The sequence below is a fragment of the Carassius auratus genome, unplaced genomic scaffold (assembly GCF_003368295.1).
Source record: "Carassius auratus strain Wakin unplaced genomic scaffold, ASM336829v1 scaf_tig00017243, whole genome shotgun sequence".
In the NCBI taxonomy this organism is placed as follows: Eukaryota; Metazoa; Chordata; class Actinopteri; order Cypriniformes; family Cyprinidae; genus Carassius; species Carassius auratus.
In genome coordinates, this window is record NW_020524760.1 from 23,902 (window position 1) to 42,868 (window position 18,967).

An 18,967-nucleotide genomic window follows, 5' to 3' on the forward strand; every position below is an offset into this window, starting at 1 on the left:
CGACGGTTGCCAAGATGCAGGATCCATTGGGGAACTAAATTACAGGAACTCTGCACATTAATACCTTCGAAATTCATCCATACTAGACAGAGATTTTGCATGCAATTGAGTAAATCTGCTCTCATTCTCCTTGTAATCTTTCATTTTTTCCTCCCTCATGATACAGAGATTTGAATGCTCAGTTGATTTCACTTAATTGCCTTTCCGCTTAAAGGAAATTTCCACTTTAAATAAAAGGTAAATTGGATAAAAGGTTTATTTCGTGTGCCACCTCTCAAGGAATGACTATAGGCATTATTGGGTGTGCTTTAATTGAGATTTCCGCTTTGCTGCCACCGTCGTCTTCGAATCCGAAAGGTTTGGGGAGGTGGGTAGGAAGCTGCCAGCAAGCAGAAAATGGAAGCAGCACTTTCCAGCCAGCTAGCACGGGGAACAGAGCGTATTCCACCCACACCCTCTGCCGCTCCGCAGTGTGTGACTGTGATCGATAGCACTGCACGGAGTACAGGGCTGGCCAATTCCCTGCTTCTTGTTCTGCCAAGAATTACTCAGACGTTTCATCTGTGTTTTAGCCTGTTCGTCAATACATCTGTCTCTCTCTTTTGATTTTGTGTTCTGTCACTTGCATCTCATTATGTAAATGAAGGGTATAATGGTAAGTTGGTTCACTTTGTGACTTGTGACAAGCAACCATCTCATGATTTCAGTTATTCTGGTATTTCTGTGTAAATAATGACTCTGAAGCCATTTTTCATCAAATATGGTTTCATGGTAATTTGGATGCCAGTCATCTGCGGGTAAGCGGATGAGGGTCGCACTAGCATATTGCTGACACAGAGGTGTCTGGTGACTACTAGGGCAGGGCCGAGCGCTGTCTGTTTTTCGAACTAAGGCAAATAGTTGGATGAGAGGTTGCATAGCAACAAGCGACTGACCTAGAGCCATCCCACCCTTCTGAGCTGCCCACCTTCACCTAATGATGCTCACTTCTTCAGACTGGTCTTTGTTCATTAATTATCTTCTACGGCATGCTCTGTGAGCACAATGCCTCCCCAACTCCTTGTCGGTTTCATCTCCCCTAAATTTTCCCTCTCTTGAGGCAGACTGGCTTATTTGACAGCTGATCGCAGCAAGTGTAAATAAAAAGGAATCTTTTGTCTCTTCATTTGTTTTGAACGATGCCGCTGCTTTGTTTGCATATCATGTTTTATTGTTGCACATCCTGTTACTTGTCAGATTTTGCACAAAAAAAAAAAAAATGTTTTCTAACAACAATCATCAGATCAGCCAGTGAAGAAACGCAAAGGACTTTTCTAGAAAGAGAAGAAATCTAGTAAATGCAGAGCCTTTAGTCTTAACAGTGAGGTATCTGAAAAAAAATATGTGCACAATGCACATCCTTTCATTCTACTCCCTCCATCTTAGCCTTGAGTGTTTGGTGTTCGAGGGACATCAAAGTGTTTCAATAGATACTAAAATATGCAGCAAAATGTCATAAGCACTAAAACATGTTCAAAAGAAGCCTTTTCACTACATCCACAACAGCACAAAGCAAAAAGAACATGAGCAAACCCAACTGATCAGAGGCTCCTAAACCTGCAGTGAAACACTACATTTCCTGCAGGGATCCAGGTGAGCTGTCACCCCCTCCGTCTCGCTCTAGACCAGCTCATTCCAACAAATAAAATGGAAACAAGTAGATGAAAAACATAATAGCCTTCCATCGATCCATGCATTTTAGCTGTTATATGTAATGCACTGGGAATGTGCATAATTTTGTTCAGTTGTAGGCAGTGTGTTACCCTGAGCTGGACGGAGGTACGGCTTCAGCCCCTGAATCCTGTGGAAGCCACGCTTCAAAACAGGAGCTACACAACAATAAAACACAAAATACCAAAACGGAACTCATAATAAAATGTATAATCATCATGATCAAACACCACAAATTATAAAATATACTTACACTTTTTAGGTCTACAGATTGGTAGGTTGAAATAAAAAAATAATCCAGTAAAAAAAAGTAAGAAAGAAGCAAAAGAACTAAAGAGAAGGGAAAAAACCTTGAACTGAAGTGAATGCATGTGATTTTCAAAAAAGAAGGCAAAAAAAAATAAATTATACTGTCAACATGGACATCTGGCATTCGGTGAAGTTTTAATTACCTCTTAACGCCATAGGCCATATTAAGCAAATTGTCCAGCCTGTAAAGAGAAGGAGGGTTCTGGGGTTAATGCCAGGCAGATGGTTGACTCACTCAGTGGAACTAATGCTACATCCCTGCCTCATTGAAGGAAGATGCCAATCTAGCAATGGGCCATTACACTGTGCTGCCCCATCAGGCATCTCACAGAGCCAATCATACATCCAAAGAACAGCAGACTTGCAGCAGCACTTATGATGACAGGAGGCCACTTGAATGCCCACCCAGTTGTTTAGACTAACAGTGCTGCAGTCCTAAAATATTATTCACTACACCGTTTGTGTAACATATATACAAACTGCAATAGGCTGACTTGCATGCTCTAATTATATATATATATTCATATATATTATTCATATTAGAAAATATAGCATACACAGATATAATATATATATATATATATATATATATATATATATATATATATATATATATATATATATATATATATATATATTATATCTGTGTATGCTATATTTTCTAATATGAATAATATATATGAATATATTTTATATTTTAAAATTGTAGTGAATAACCCTGTGCTGGACGGCGATACAGTGGAAGTCACGCCTCAAAAACAGGAGCTTAAATTTATTCAGTTAATTTGGGCCATACATTTTTCATTTTACCTGTGTAGTATGTAAATGTATAAATGTATATATATATATATATATATATATATATATATAAACATTTCTATTAATTAAAACATTTTAGTTGTTTTTTAAACAGTGTGGGATATTCTCTAGTATATCTATATATATATATATATATATATATATATATATATATATATATATATATATATATATAAATAAAACACAGTAAAATGGAGAATTTGGATACATTTGCCCAGAAAGGAATGTTTATATTCCGAATATATTTCAATATTGTAATGTATTTCTATAGTGACAATCAGGGAATGATTAAGAAGGGTATGAGCAAATTGAAAATAAAACTCAGGAAGATAAATAAATTAATTATATAAAAAAAGATACTCAGAATGATATATTAAGAATGAATCTTAGTGTCTGAACATGTGCAGATAATATGCTAATATTATGGATGAAATTGGTCTGGGGCCATCCTTTAGCCTACCTGAAAACTTTAATATAAAATGACATCTCAATGAAGTTGGAAGCAGTATGTAATGCAGCATTAACTGGGAGTGCCCTTTCTTTCTCTTATTTTCTTTCTTTGTGCTTGTGCAATTAGACCCAGTGACCCAGCGGGCCGTTGTATAACACTTTCCTTCCCCATCAGTCATTCTTATTTTAGGCTCCTGTCTGTTTGGCTAATCTGTGACCTCCGTCCCTCACTCGGCTCAGCCTTGTCTTATTTCCTATTAAAACTGCAAGATGGCCAAGAGGGCTAATTACTGCTTTCTCACATTTCAAACAGAACTTCTCCAGACAAACACACGTACACATACTGGCCCTCCCTCTCTGCAGTGGGTCAACAGTTGGTGACTCTGCCTTCTGTGATCTTGGAGAAAAAATGGAGCCAAAATAAAATGAGGACATTCGGTGTGTCGAGTCATTAAGATGCCAATTAGTCAATTAGGGAGGCAGGTTGCTTTGTGGGTAAATGAGTTAATTGGAGAGAGGGCTCTGAGGTGCAAGAGCAGGCGATGTGTTAGATATATGCAGGCATATCTCAACCCCGCTTGGCCCTGCCTACAGCTTTTCACACTTCCTCTACAAACACACATAACACAATGAGGCCTTTGTGTGGTCAACTAATACATGCAAATGTGGCTCATCCTTTTCAGATCTCTTCAGTAGTAAGTGCTTGTGATGGATGAGGAATTAATTACTGATTTCTGTTATCAGTATTGCTGTGCAGTGCTAATTGCTTGACGAGTCCTGTTTGTCTAAACAAAATATCTCTTGCTTAAAAGTAAACATCACACTGACAGTTCGTGCATCTAGAGGGTAGAAACTGTAACTAATCCAAAGTATTTTTTATTTATGATACAAATGAATAATTAAATATTTTGAATGGTTCTTATGAGCTTTATACTACAGTCCGTTCTGCTTCCATTCATACGAATGTGATCACACAGATGTGTGAAAGATCAATGTTTAATTGTTAGCAGAACTTTGACTTCAGAACTTCTGAATCAGAAGCTATTTGCAATTCAAGTTTTTTTGGAGCCTTGGAACATGACATTATATCCTGTTTCCAGTTTTCAAAATAAGTTTGCATATGTAAATTGCATGTAAAAATGTGGAAGTTCAGCTAAGCATATACTGAAAACTTTGATTCTAGTTTGATTAAAGCAAGAAACCAAGCACAAAAAACACTAAGTATAATTATGCTAAATGCTTAAAGCTAACACTGTTGATACTATATTCAATGTCTGCTTGATTGTGAATCGACATCTGCTGCTATTAAGAAATACAATTTCACTGCAAGATGACCTCATGTGTTTTGGCAGGTTTGCCGTAGCTCGTAAGACATGTCTCATAGTTAATGTGAATTGCCCTGTGAGGAAAGGAGACGTTAAGCAACGACCTTGCAAATCAACGGTGGGATCAAAAGGTGTTGTTATTGTTGCGTGTGACTAGATATGTGCGTAGTGTGGGGGTACAGTAGAGAAAAATCACTTCATATTTATTTTAAAAAGGTTGAGAAGCGCCGCCCAGGGCTGTAAAGGTGTTAGCTGCCAGAGTGAAGTTATTGCTGGCCTGCTGAACTGAAATGAAAGGAACAGATGTGAAATGAAAGAAGGGGAGGATGGCGTATGAGGAAAATAAATCAGAGAAGAATTGTGAATGACAGAACCCCACTGTCTCTTATCAGTCCTCCGCTTCAGGTTCTTTTCTGAATATCATTTTGCTTCTGCAGATTTTTGGGAGCAGCTATTTCTCAGTGGTGACATGACACACACAACTTGAGCTCTAGAGGTAACCGATTCAAAATCCAGACACCTATTTTGCCTTGCTATTCCACCAAATTTTATGTGAGTTTCAAAGGAAGCTATGTAAGAAAATATACAAATTATTATTATTATTATTGTAGACTGATTGTATTCACCTGAACCTCTGCGCTTGGTGGTGGAGGGGTCCCGGGTAGCGGCGGTTGGGGGATTGGTACAACTGCGACAGTAGTGCCTGGCTGGTTTTCTGGCTGGGGTTGTTGGCAAACTTCACCGTAATGGGCTCGACAGCACCTGAGGGCTTCTGTCCATTCAGACCCTTGATGGCTTCCTCCGCTTCTATCCTCTTATCAAAGCGAATAAAGCCCACACCCCGCGAGCCACCTGTGGGGCCAGCACACCAGAAACAACACACCATACGCTTACTGGCTTTATCCAGCCTGCAACAGCAACATTAATGGTACATTCAAGTACTCCAAGAAAGTTTGTATTTACATTTTGGAAAGTTGTAATTACAATGCCAGTGTGTTCAAGTTGCTTTAGTTGGAGCAAGATGGTAATGCATCTTTTCTACAAAAAATTCAGCTAGATTTTTCTCTTCTTTTACTTTTAAAAACAGAGGCTATGTCCATTGCATCAGACACTAATATGATCCCCAACTCAGAAACTCTGGGCCAAAAATTTAAATTTGATGAAAATGTACTGGCCATCCAATATGTAGATAAGTTTATTTCTTTGTTGGAACAAATTTTGAGAACTGCATTATATCACTTGCTCACCAATGGATCTTTTGCAGTGAATGGGTGCCATCAGAATGAGAGACTAAACAGCTGCTAAAAACATCAGAATAATCCACAAGTATTCCACATAACGCCAGTCCATCAATTAACATCTTTTGAAATGAAAAGGTGTGTTTGCACGAAACAAATCCATTGTTTAAACTTTAAACCATTGCTTCCTGTTACTTGTGAAAAAGTTGCCTCATTTAAAAAACTATCCAAAACAGTTCTAAACATATAGGTGGATTTTGATGTGGGAGGACAACATGGGATGGACTTTTTCAATGGAAGTAAGCGTTATTAGGGATTTTGGACAGAAGCAACATTTTACAGTTAAAATGCCTTAATGAATTTATTTCACACAGATTTTCACTTCACAAGACTTTAACACGCATGTTGGATTCATGTTGATTAATTGTGCATTATTTTTCATCATGGTAAATGGTAAATGGACTGCATTTATATAGCGCTTTCAACAGACCACATGGCCATCCAAAAGCGCTTTACAATTTGCCTCACATTCACCCATTCACACACACACACACACATTCACACACCGACGGCGTTTGATCATGCTGTTTGATCTCTCATTCTGACGACACCTATTAACTGCAGAGGATCCATTGGTGAGCAAGTTTTCATTTTAAGTTAACTACTCCTTTAAAGAAACTTATAAAAACATATAAATCCTCCATTCATAATTAGGACATTGTGGTGGCCTTCATGTGTGATCAACTAGTAAATACTATCTTTCCGACATGATTTGAATGCACCAAACACACACATTCACACACTTCCAGTCTCTCACACCTTCTTTCAGAGTGATTCATATCTATATTGAGAGACCGAAAATGATTTGACATTGAAAACAACAAATGACAGAGATATGCAGCCTGTGTGACGGGACCCTCTTGCTGGTGTCTCATGCAAATGAGACGCAATGGAATGGGGAAACTCTATTGGCCGGCCAGCGTTCCGGTGCTGTTAGGCAGACGTGTAATTTGTTTTCTTTTCTTCATGAGAGGATGGCGATATTGTGTGGAGATTCTGTCACCCCGCTGGTGTGGAAATTGAGCGTGTGTGTGCGACGGCCTCAAGCTGAGTGGTTTGTGGCAGCTGACGGCCACACGCCGCCTCGTGGTATGCAGCTTGTCCGCGACATTTCTGTGGTTTCCAAGGCAATGATTTTGACCGCTACCTGAAAGTAGCATTTAAAAGAACCTGGCTTACTGGGAGGTCTTTTGTTGGGTTGGTTTTTAATGAGACGATCCTTCTGCTCTGAGGAGGTGCGTGTAGAGACGACTTGTCGAGAGGGCAATTTGCAAAATACAATGAACACGTATTTGTGTGGGAGTATGTGTGTGTGTGTGTCTGCTATCTGCTTTCTATATTGTCAGTTCTTTCTCCTCTCACTCTCTCAGCTGTCACCCGCTAGTATTGATGTTTTCTGTTGTGCAGCCTGATTGTCTATTCAAATCAGTGTCTTTTGATACGTTCCGTTAGGCAAACAAATATTTGCACACAATCTTTTCAATACAGTGAGCTTTCATTCAGACTGCGGCTGCATTACTCTCTTTCCCTCACAGCGTGAGGCATTCTTGACAGCTTTTCACTTTTTCCTCTCCCTTCCTAAAACCTGCTCTCTTTAATTAGACAGTCAGAAGTAAAAGGCTCGAGGAATGAAAAGCATGCATTATTCCAGAGTTTAGGATGCACGGTTAGCTTCGTGCTCACCATGGAGTGATGTTGAGGTCAAAGCGGAATCCTTCGAAAGTGGGACAGATAGAGGAAACTGGGAATGACACCTCCTCTCTCTGTCTCCTCTCTCTGTCTAGAAGATATCTGACATGCAACAGCTCAAGTATCTAAAAATACAACAGATTACACATTCCGTTTCATAAAATGTTGATCCAAAACTAGATGACTTTTTGTTTCTGTCTGTCAGATTAAGTGTGCAGGAATGAACTGATGGATCTGACGTAAACTATATGCTGTCTTTGCTTTTTGCTTGTTTAGGATGAACACAAACACCAGCTGAGTCTAAAAGCTGAGAGAGGAAGGCATCTAGACATGTACAAATCCAATGTCTGGTAACATCCTAACTACCATAATGCCTTAATTGCTTTTGAAGACAGCAGAGATGTATCCTACTCATATCCCACAATGTGCAGTTTGACTGTTGGTGGTATAAATAGAAACTACATAATTTTTTAAAAACATACGTCTATAAATATGAATAAATATAAATATTGCTTTAAAGCTCTCTTGAATTTGTTTTAGTTAATTAGATGTGGCTTAGAAGCTTATCTGAAACCAGTTTCTTTTGATGGCATCTTCATACACAAAATGCTGCCTTTGAAGTCATTGCCAGATATGGACTCAGAGGTTAAAGTTCAAGTCCTGCCAAACTTATGATATGGCTAGATTTTACATATTTGTATTATATACTGCACAGTATTATATATGCACAGTATGCAGGAGTACCAGAAGATTTTTTTTAAGTTAACTGCATAGAGTATAAAATGCTATATATTTATTTAGTAGTATGCTAGTATTCCTTTCCAAACATTGACTACGTTTGCCTTAACAAGTCTTAAAGGTCTGATGACTGTTAAACAGCAAACCAATATTTCAATCTAATGTCTATTTTGTTCTTTTATCTTCTGGAAGTCTGTTCCATATCATCCCTTAAAAAAAAAAATAAAGGCCATAGGGTAGGTAGTCTGTAGTATGATTCAATCCAGAGGGTTTCAGAATTGTGCACTTACACTACTATAATGAAATTGTGATGGTATCTCGGCTTCCTCAAGTAGAAATAGTGCTGACCAATGCCATTCAGGCTGCGACTCAATAAACAGCTGACGATCTATCAGATGCCTGCAGAATCGTTAAAATTAGGGTCCAGAAAAAAACCTCACAGTTTAACGGTTAAAATATGCAAATGGGCGTCTTAATGTTGACTGTGCTTTACTTTTTTTCTTTGCCCCTTGCTTCCCTGCCATTACCATAATGAGCCTGCAGCCATTTCTATAACAGGCTGCCTAAACAAAGCGAGCAGTTGGGCTAAAACCGGAGACACTGGCACTGATAGCTCCTTTTTAGCGCTTATCATGAACCGAACAGTTACGGCTACAATGTGCCGGTTAACAGCACTATTCTCCCGGTAATCACTCCTACCTTATGTAACTTTCTACCTGTACTTATCTCGACTCAGCACACATGAAGCTGGAGAATGCTGAGTTTAATAATAACCGTGACACACAGAGTGAGCGAACAGGAAACAGTGGAAAGAGACCGCCATAGCCGGCCTGACAAAGTGTTTTCTACTGCACGCCCACTGTTCTGGTCCTCAACACTTACTGCGTACAGGAGAGAAAGAGAGAGAGAGAGAGAGAGTCCTTTGGGGATAAAGGAAAAGCTCAGAAAAGCTTGGCTGTTGATGAAAGCCTTCTCTCCTCTGTCTTAACATAAGTACCTCTTCATTGTCTCTCATTCTCTCACTTTTAAGTGACTGTGCCAACTGTATGGAACATTTATTAAACAAGTGCACTAAATATTATGTGGGGACAAAAAACGTACACCTCTTTGCCGTAGCTGCTGCCTAAACAGAGAAAGGAGAGCGACGTCCTTGTTTTATGTAACTTTTAGTTGCTGTGCTACAGATGGTATTTGAAAAGGCTCAGTAAGGAAGGTCTTTGAAGACTTGAGCAGCTCTTTGACTGGTATAAATCCATCTGTCTGTCCTTGTGTAATTGGAGGCCAAGGTAGCGGTGTCATGGCAATGTTTGAACGAGCATCTCGATTCACTGTATACATCACAGATCCTTTGTGTTTGACAGGTCTTGATTTGGACACTTGTTGTGCAACGTTGGCTCAAATACATTTTGACGTGTTTCAAACCATTTCTGACAGTGCGTTCACACTGTATAGGAATTCAAGTCATAGGAAAATATCAATGAGCAAGAAAAGAAATGGTGGTAGAAGAGGAGAAAGTGTGGCATTTTAAAAGAGGGATTTCTACAAGTAGCTCAAGGGAGCTCAGTCTTTTTCACTTAAGAGGCACAGCTTGTAGGAGCCAGCGCAATGGATCAGTTGTATTTGCTCTCATTGATGGGACATGCATTGACTGCTAGGCAAGGCTCGGCGGAGCTGACTATTGATCAAAGGGCCAAACCTATCATACTTCATTTAGGTTACATGCTAGGTTTAAGTACTCATGCTGTGGATTCAGTCATATGCTCAAAAGCTTTTCAGATCCTTGTAATTTAGTCATGTTTCCCCAATAAACGATTCACATATTAATGAGTAGGGATGTAAATTAATTTTCAGTTTCTGATTAATTAAATTATAATTTCTTAATTCCATTGACAATTGTTGCAGTATTTTTGCTGAAAAAACCTAATTCTTTATGATAAATGTGGTATACCAAACTAATGTGTTTTAGTGAGTAACCGATTGATTCAGAAATTCAGTAACAGTGACTTAGTTCAAGAGTAGATGCTGTGATTAATTTTGATTCTGTTGAAAGAATCGCCTCATAAGAATCATTCCTTCTCTATACATGCGCCTGTACGAAATCACTATTTTCTGTTTTGCTAATGACATCAGAATTCAGATATGAGGCAAATGTTGTTGTATGTACCACAAATGGCTTACAGTGATTTCACAATAATCAGATCCTGTCAGCATATGGATGGTCCATATGACTGGTAACATACAGTAATCTGATTTGTCAGCATTCATTTTAGATTTAATTAAACTATTAACTGGTCTTGAGTAACACGTCTAATCCCTCTTTGAGTTCAACTCTTTTTTTTTTTTTTTTGACAGACGCAAAATCCTTGTTTGGCTTTTAGGGCTCCACAGAAGAGTTGTAATATTTGCTCCATGTATTTTAACACAGCCCTCCGATTAGTAGCTTCAAAAAGAAAACACTCCCTGATTCTTAATCACTAGACACTCAGGTTTAATGAATCATTATGCTCCCTTCAGACCATTTTCTCCCGGGAAGCCTTTGTAAGGCCAGAGGAAGAACCATGTCAAGGGAGGAAGGCCCCCATGTGTGTATGTGTGCATGTGACCATGCAGCATTCCTCAGCAGTTCTTCAGAAAGGGTTCGACACCACTAGAATGTGGAGTACATTTTCCTGTGGCTTATGCGATATTGTTTGCATGGTGAGTGCCATTATGAATTATGCAGTTGTAAAAAAAAATATTGAATGTGTAAGAAATTCAGCTCCATGACCATTTATATCCTGGTTGATTTATTCATGATGTTGGAGTAAAGATAGGCCAGGGAGACGGCTGGATGCTTTAAAATAGACTCATTAGTCTTTCCATGCCATGATTAAATGCAAACAAATAACAACATACATTTACACACAAGATGACTGCATGGTTGAGCTTGAGTGTATTTATGTGTGTCTAATACTGGGTTTTTGTGGGTCTTTAAAAGTAATATTTGACTAAACCTTATTTGTATTTTTATATTAAATGTATATTTTATGCAAAATTAATTAATTAGTTTGTTTGTTTGCATGCTACAGGGTGAGAGAAAAGCGGTCCCACTGATACCTGTGACCTGGTCGACGAGAATGCGGGAGGTGATTATCCGTCCGTACTGAGAGAAGAGCTGTTCCAGCTCCTTCTGGGTCATGGTCTTGGGTAGCCCACTCACGTACAGATTAGCGTCACGGATAGAAGCTGAACTGGGCCGTGCATATGAAACCTGTAAGACAAAAAACACACAAGCACACTGAGCATTTGTTGCAATTATCAAACTATAGTGGTATGATTTGATATAAAAATGTTGGAAATTGTTCTGAACTCCACATCCACATGTGCTGGTTAAGCATTTAATTTCATTTTGACTTTTGTAGGATATTTGTTCAGGCGATTTAAAACCTACACATCTTGCATTGGCATGAAAGCATATGCAGTATTCAGATGCCAGAGGTCATCTGCGCACCTGTTCTGTCTCACACTGTGCTGGTGGTTTGTAGTCTTGCGCTGACCTGGAGCAGCTAAAGAATTGCCCCCAAATCCTCCACTTTAGAACAATGAAAAATTCCCTTGAATTAATATTTTGAAAAGGAACAACTTGCTGCGAGGGATTCTCTGTGATCCATGCTCATTCAGAGATAAGGGATATACACGACATCTAAAGAGCTTTGCAAATTGTCTCAAAGGAGGAATGAAAATGTAAATTCAATATTAACGTACACCACCTCTAACCCAGTTTCTGAAGAGAAACAATGTAACCAAGAAACTGGGTATTCAAAATACAATGGTTGAAGTTCATGAACCCCTTGAACTACACGCATAATTGCAGTCTATTCTGAAAAGTCTCCAAAAGTACTGAAAAACAGGAACACTTAAAATTGTTGGGGAGTGATTTATTTGTATATAAAATTAATTAAATCTAGAAATAAAGTAGCAATGAAATGGTATATTTCTTACAGTCTTTATTATTCTAGATTTATATTTTATTTGAAATAAATATTTATTTTCATATAATTTATAATATACTTTATATATACATTTATAAATTGTTTTATAATAACATTGAATAATGTTTGGAGTATGCGTGTCTACAAGTATTGACAGGGAATTCAGACAATATTCAAGCAATGATTTAATTACACATAATTGGACTGTTTTCGTTTCTTTTCTACAGTTGCACAAATTGACAAAATTTTAGAATAAGGTTCATAAACCTCACTTAAAACACACAGCAGTAAATGATAAAGGCTCATTTGTTTTCAGAAAATACACATGATGGAAAAGCTTGTGTGTGAGTGTGTGAGAGAGAAGGCTGGCTGTCATCTGTGCTGAATAACACGTTGGAACCTTCTGTTTGTGCCTAGAGTGAGAGCCAAGCCATCTATAGCTCTCTCACTCTCACATTCCCCACACGCTCTGATATCAGCACGCTGTGCTTACCAGCACCTTGGACAGCGCTCATTCCACTATACTCCCTCCATCTAACGCTCTGCTCACACAGCACGTTCTCAACCTCTCTCGATGTGTCAAACTCTGCAGAACCTTGGACAGTGTATATCACACTCTAAAACACACTGTACTTATTTTCAACTTCCAATACCAGTCTCTTTCTTTTCTTACACACATGGTGCAATTTCCACCCATTGCACCCATTCTCAATCAAATCTGAGAGTCATTGGCAAATTTAATACCATAATGTCACTGAACTTTACACAATTTTTTTATTATTTTTTTTAAAGTAATTCTTGTGGGAAACTTTAGTGCTATGATTCATCCTGGATTTTCTTAAATGAGAATTGTTTTCAAAAGGATAGTTCAACCCCAAAATTAAAAATGATTAACTCAATGTCTTTCCAAACCCATGAGACTTTTCTCAGTTCCAAAGAATATCATAGTCCAAATGACTGCTTTCAGAAATATTATTTTCTTTTCACATGAATACTTTCATTAAAAATATTTCATTAAAAAGTTTAATGTGATGAATAGAACACAAATGAAGTCATTATTCACTAATATTCCTTCCCTCCACTCTATTAACTGCTGTGACTGACTCATAGAGTGCTGGACTTGGGAATCTGATTTTTTCAGTCTTTGTTAGCTGATCAATTGATTCATTTAAAAGATCTAACTCAAAAGAATATTTTTTTCATTCAATTTTCGCTACTTCTCTTGTGAAATCTTATAAAAGTTCCTCAGAATTTTCAGTAAATAATAACTTAAATTCCTTTTTATTAATGACACAAAGTTGTTGTATGTCTTTGGAAGAATTCTTCCGTATTGATGCAGATTTCCATATTTTGCAACCTAAAGTATGCAAAAAGCAAAGTATTAAAAATAAAAATATTAGTATTGTAATTTTGCTGTTCTATAAAATAAAATGGTCATAATCATTATTAAGTATTTTTTTTTACAATATTCTAGTATTATTATAGAACATTATAGAATTAAAGAACATTTTATTTTTATTAATAATTAAATACTTAAATATATAGCACACAAGTCATATGTATACTTTTATGATGCTTTAGTGTTCTTATTGAATCTGCAAAAGCTCCAATCCCAATTTATTGTATATGTACTAAAAAGAACGGCTAGTACTCTTTTCAAAATGTTTCCTTTTGTGTTCCACTCCTTTTGGGTTTGAATCGACATGTGGGTGAATACAGATTTATTTTTTTTGAACATCTCCATTTCCTGAATTTTCTTGTTGATTCCATGTTTTTTGTCTCGCTCTTTCCCACTACAGCATTTCAGTTTTAATTTAAGATGGGAAGATGTTTCCATCTCGCTGCTCTTTAATGCTTACATCAATTTAATCTGTTCCCATTAATGGTTGAAGCAGCCTTTCCATCTCATATTTTCATTAGTTCTGACATTTGGGCAGCAGGGCCATCACAGGCTGTTACACAGCTACAAATGCTGAGTTAAACATGCTAAACACGCCGCCGTAATCTCCTCAAATCCACTTAAATGAAGAAGGCAAACGGCATGGAACCCTGGCAGGCTCTGCTCCGCTCCTCTCCTCTCTTTTTCTCTCCTCCCTTATTTTCTGTTTGCTTTTTTCTTGCCCTGTCAAGCAGTTCCAGATGTCAGATCTATCAACACCCTGTCTGCTGTGAGCAGTGTGTGTGTGTGTGTGTGTGTACACATAACTCACAACACAAGGCTATGCTCTTCTCGCCCTCAGTGGGATTTCTCCCATCACACCTCGACAGGAAGGCAAAGCCGGAGTTTTGCTGAGAAACGGAGAAGTGTCATGGAGAAGTGTGTGTGTGTGTAACTAAATGATAAGCACGTGGAAGTGGTGACTGGAGTGAAACTCTCACTCTCATTCTTTTTTATTTTTCCACTGATGAGATGCAGCCTTGTTGATCTGTTTTCATGGACTTCCTGCTTTAGCTGATGTGCTTGAGAGACCCTGAATCTGACACCGGCATTTTGCGAAAGAATATAAAACGCCACAGACGTCTTTTCTCACTTCCTTTTTCTCATCTAAACAGCCTCTTGTGAACATATATATCATCAGCTTATTTCAGCAGGAGGGCCCTCATAAACGCAGTTTTTCTTGCTTGGCTGAAAAGAGCATAGAACTGCACTTCGTATAATTACTCTCTCCATCTTTTTTCCTCTTTCTCTCGCTCATCCACTCTTAGACGCAGCTGTCTGTTGCTATTAGATGGTCTGTCTTCATCCCGGCTCAATGGGGGGTGGGGTTACGATGGAGGCTTTATGAGAAGGATGACCTTGGTACACACTTATTAGAAGTTATAAGGTAGAGGATATTATCTCTTTTCTGCTGGATTACAGCAGGAGAGCATCTTTTGAGAGGGCTGGTGCTGGAATAAGAGGTTTCATGGAGTGCAAGAGAAAGGAGGGCCAAGAGCATGAGAGGTGTAAAAGAAAGATCACACTAAAGAAATAAAGACACTGGCTTCTCTAACCCACGCTGAGATAGACGGATGGATGAAGAGAGAAAATATGAAGATAAAAAGATCTAGATAATTAACAAAGGACATGGAATGGAATGACAACGTGTCCCAACCAGGCATGGCGCGATGAAGCGATACGCAATCAAAGCTCTTCCGTGTAAATCACAGTTTTTGTCCTTTCCAGCTGCGGCCACAAGAATCAGCAGCACATTTTGAATGTGACTTGGTTTCTATTTCTGTATTTCACTGCTCAGGGCCCAAGGACTTTCAACCCACTCAACCAAGCATAGTCAGCTAAAAATATGTATGACTTACATTAAAAGCATATCATTTCTAATTTGTCATAAATTGCTAGTTTCTGTTTCATAAAGGTAAGAAAAAAAATCTAAAAGATCTATACATAGAACACAGACAGTAATAAGTAGGTGGAGAAATCAGAGAACATGTGGGGCTAAATCTTCAAGCATCGAACCCACTAAATCAGATTTACATTTGAGTTTGTATTCTGGTTGGCTTAAGAATAAAAGTTTTGCATAAAATGTGACTCATGAACTCAGCAACAAATGTCAAACAAATTACGGTGATTTCAGGAGAGTGACAATTATGTAGAGGAACATCTAATATATGCACTATTGACAGTATCTTGATCTTTATTTTTTTTGTATCTTGATGTTAAATTGATGATATTTCAGTTTTGACATTTCCAAAGATGAAACTGTAAAACTGGCTTGATATTGTACCTCATTTTTTAAACCCCCACTCTAAAAAACACTTGATAGCTTCTGTCTAGTGCAAAATTGCTCCAAAATTCTTCTCCACATAGCATTTTTGCTTTCATTGTGGACAAACAAATTGCTTGTCGCTTTGCAATAGGTTTAGACAGTGTGTGAAACGGGAGCATCTTTGGTTGTTTCGATTCCGGAATGCATATGTGTGTGTGTGTGTGCGCAAGCAAAAAATCAATCATGCATGAGTACCATGCGTTTTGTTTGTGTAGGCACGCTAAGTCATCTTGCTTCATTACCTGTATGTCTGCATTTGTCGAAATGTGTGGCAGAGAAGGAAATTGAACATGGTTAGGAGAAGTAGGCTCAGCAGCATCATTCCTGCAGGTTATGACAACTCCCCAACAGACAGCATGAAAATTTGTGTTACACTAAATTGTGCCCTTGGGCCAAACCGCTGTGTGCTCACTTGAGTATTTCAGATTTGAAAACGTAATACCATGACCATAATAATACCAATACCAATAAAATAATATTTATTTTAATGTATTATTTTTAATACTACTACTATGCATTCAATGTGCAGTGTCAAAAATAAGTAATTATACTTAAGTCTCACAATTCTCATTTCCTAAAGTGGTTCACATAACATTTTGGTTTATTTTGAGTCGGAGATGAATGACAGCTGTGATGACTTGCAGTTCAGTGAGTCAGATGTTAATTCAGCAAATGCTGTGATGGATTGAATAAATGGTTTGTTAGAGTAATTCAAACGGATAACTTGGGAGTTTTTGCCTGATTCACAGTACAAAGTAGCCATGAACTACAGCCATGAACTACTTTTATTTTCTTTGGTAAAAAAGACCAGATTAGAAGTCATATGGATAGCCCTGGGATGGGACCAAAAGCCTGAGGTGTGTTTGGCCGATAAGTGTAGTGTTATAACAGTGTGTTTATGCATGTGTATCGCTGCCTCCCTGGAAGTGTGTTTTGTCACTTAGAGAAGTGCCGTGTGGCAGGAAGCTGTGATGATCGGCAAATACACACAGAGTGAGTCATTCTGTCTCTGATGGATTCGTAGCTGATGTTGAAACCAGTACTAGAAACACTGTCGGCCAACACATACACGCTGCCACTCTGGAAAACGCCCATGTTTGTGAGCATCGTGTTGTCCTCTTTCAAAAATAGCCCTGACAATTCTTTTCTTTCTCGTGTCTCTCTTTTTTTCTTTCTCTTGCTCCCACACACAAACACACGCGTTCTTTTGCTGTTATGTTAAGAGGTACTGAGCCGCACACACTGAGCTATGTTTTCACAAGCGACAAAATCCAATCTGATTAGATTAGGGTGGATGTAAGTGAGATGTCTGGGATTATAGGCCAGATGAAAACACACACACACACACACACACATATGCACACACACAGCCAGATTATGCCTTGAGCAGCTGTCAGAATTTACTGTTAAAACCAGCTGCTTCTAAATTTACCACAAATGCTGCTGAGCAAAATGGAACGGATCTACTTCAATGCATGATTTAATTTAATGATAGAACAGAAATGAGAAAAATAGAAAAGAATAGAGGAATCAGACCAGATCAGAATCGAACATAACTCAAAAGAGAATAAAATGGAATTGAACAGAATATCAAAACAGTTAAGAGAATAAAATAGACCGCAAATAATAAACTGAAATAAAACATAACACTGATAAAACACACAAAAAAATGAATAGAATAGAATAGAATAGAATAGAATAGAATAGAATATGACAGATCAGAATACTGAACAGAATAGGAATGATTATAGGGAATAAAATATAAAACAGAAAAGAAAAGGAGAAAACGACAGATCAGAATACTGAACAGAATATAATTACAATGGAGATGGAATAAAACAGAATTGCTAAAGCATAAAACAGAATAGAATAGAACAGAAAGTGACAGATCAGAAAACTGAAAATAATAGAATTACTATAGAGATGGGATAAAACCGAACATTGATATAACAAAACTGAGTACAATGGAATAAAATGGAATATAAAACAACATGACAGATCAGAATACTGAATGATAGTACAATGACAAAAGAGGATAAAATGGAATAAAACAGAACATTAATAAAATATAACAAAACCAAATAGAATGGAATATAAAATGGCACATCAGAACCAAATAGAAGAAAATGACAATAAAATAGAATCAAATAGAACATCAGAATAACAAAAAAGGCAGATAAGAATAATATGAAATTAGATCAGAATAAAACATATCCAAATGAATTTAAATTGAAAATTGAAACATAGTAGAACAAAATATGACAAAATACCAGTGTGTCTGAACCGAATAGAATGGAATCAAATATAGCAGATCATGATAGAATAGATCAAAATTTCCACAGTGAAAACCAGACACATTTTAAGCATCTATTTAGCATGTCCACATTATTTCATTATACATGCTATTTCCCTCTTTTTGTGTGACTTCATGATTTGACATTTGGAGATTCATTTGCATATCAATTACACTATTTTCCCCATTTCTTCCTTCAGTTGCTTTCCTGTTTCCTTCTGCATCTCAATGAGTCAGATTTGCCCTCCTCTCTCTTTGTGCTGCCGCTCCTCAGCCCAGCACGAGCCAGTGTACCCCACACACACTAATCACTGCAGCTCCACTAGCACAAACGGTGACAGGAAACATTCGCTGAATTGACTGGCACAGACGTGAGAAATGGTGACTGGAAGGACGCTTCCACCTAAATGAGATGTAGCTTTGTTACGTCTGTTATCTGTTTAAATGTTTAAATAGGTTCAGTTCCAGGTGCGGGTGACCTGTTAACTGGAGAGGCACTGAGAGAACCGTCTCAATGCTGTGCCCTTGAGCGAGAAGCACTGGCACCAGGGGAGGACTGCTATTGCAATTAGCATAATATGGGTTACTTTGGCTGGAAAGT

At 37.9% G+C, this 18,967-nt stretch overlaps 1 protein-coding gene across 9 annotated transcripts in view; it reads right to left on the reverse strand.

Annotated features, from left to right (window-relative positions):
- LOC113075600 (ELAV-like protein 4) overlaps positions 1-18,967 on the reverse strand; it is an 81,506-nt gene that overhangs the window by 3,916 nt on the left and 58,623 nt on the right. For 5 of the 9 annotated variants that reach the window (XM_026248277.1, XM_026248283.1, XM_026248282.1 and 2 more), the window contains 3 exons: positions 11,435-11,588; positions 5,240-5,474; positions 2,163-2,201 (listed from right to left, as the gene is read on the reverse strand). In XM_026248277.1, the coding sequence (XP_026104062.1) occupies positions 2,163-2,201; positions 5,240-5,474; positions 11,435-11,588 (428 nt within the window). Of the gene's footprint in view, positions 1-2,162; positions 2,202-5,239; positions 5,475-11,434; positions 11,589-18,138; positions 18,770-18,967 lie in introns of those variants that run through there. The other 4 variants (XM_026248278.1, XM_026248280.1, XM_026248279.1 and 1 more) reach the window with 4 other exon arrangements.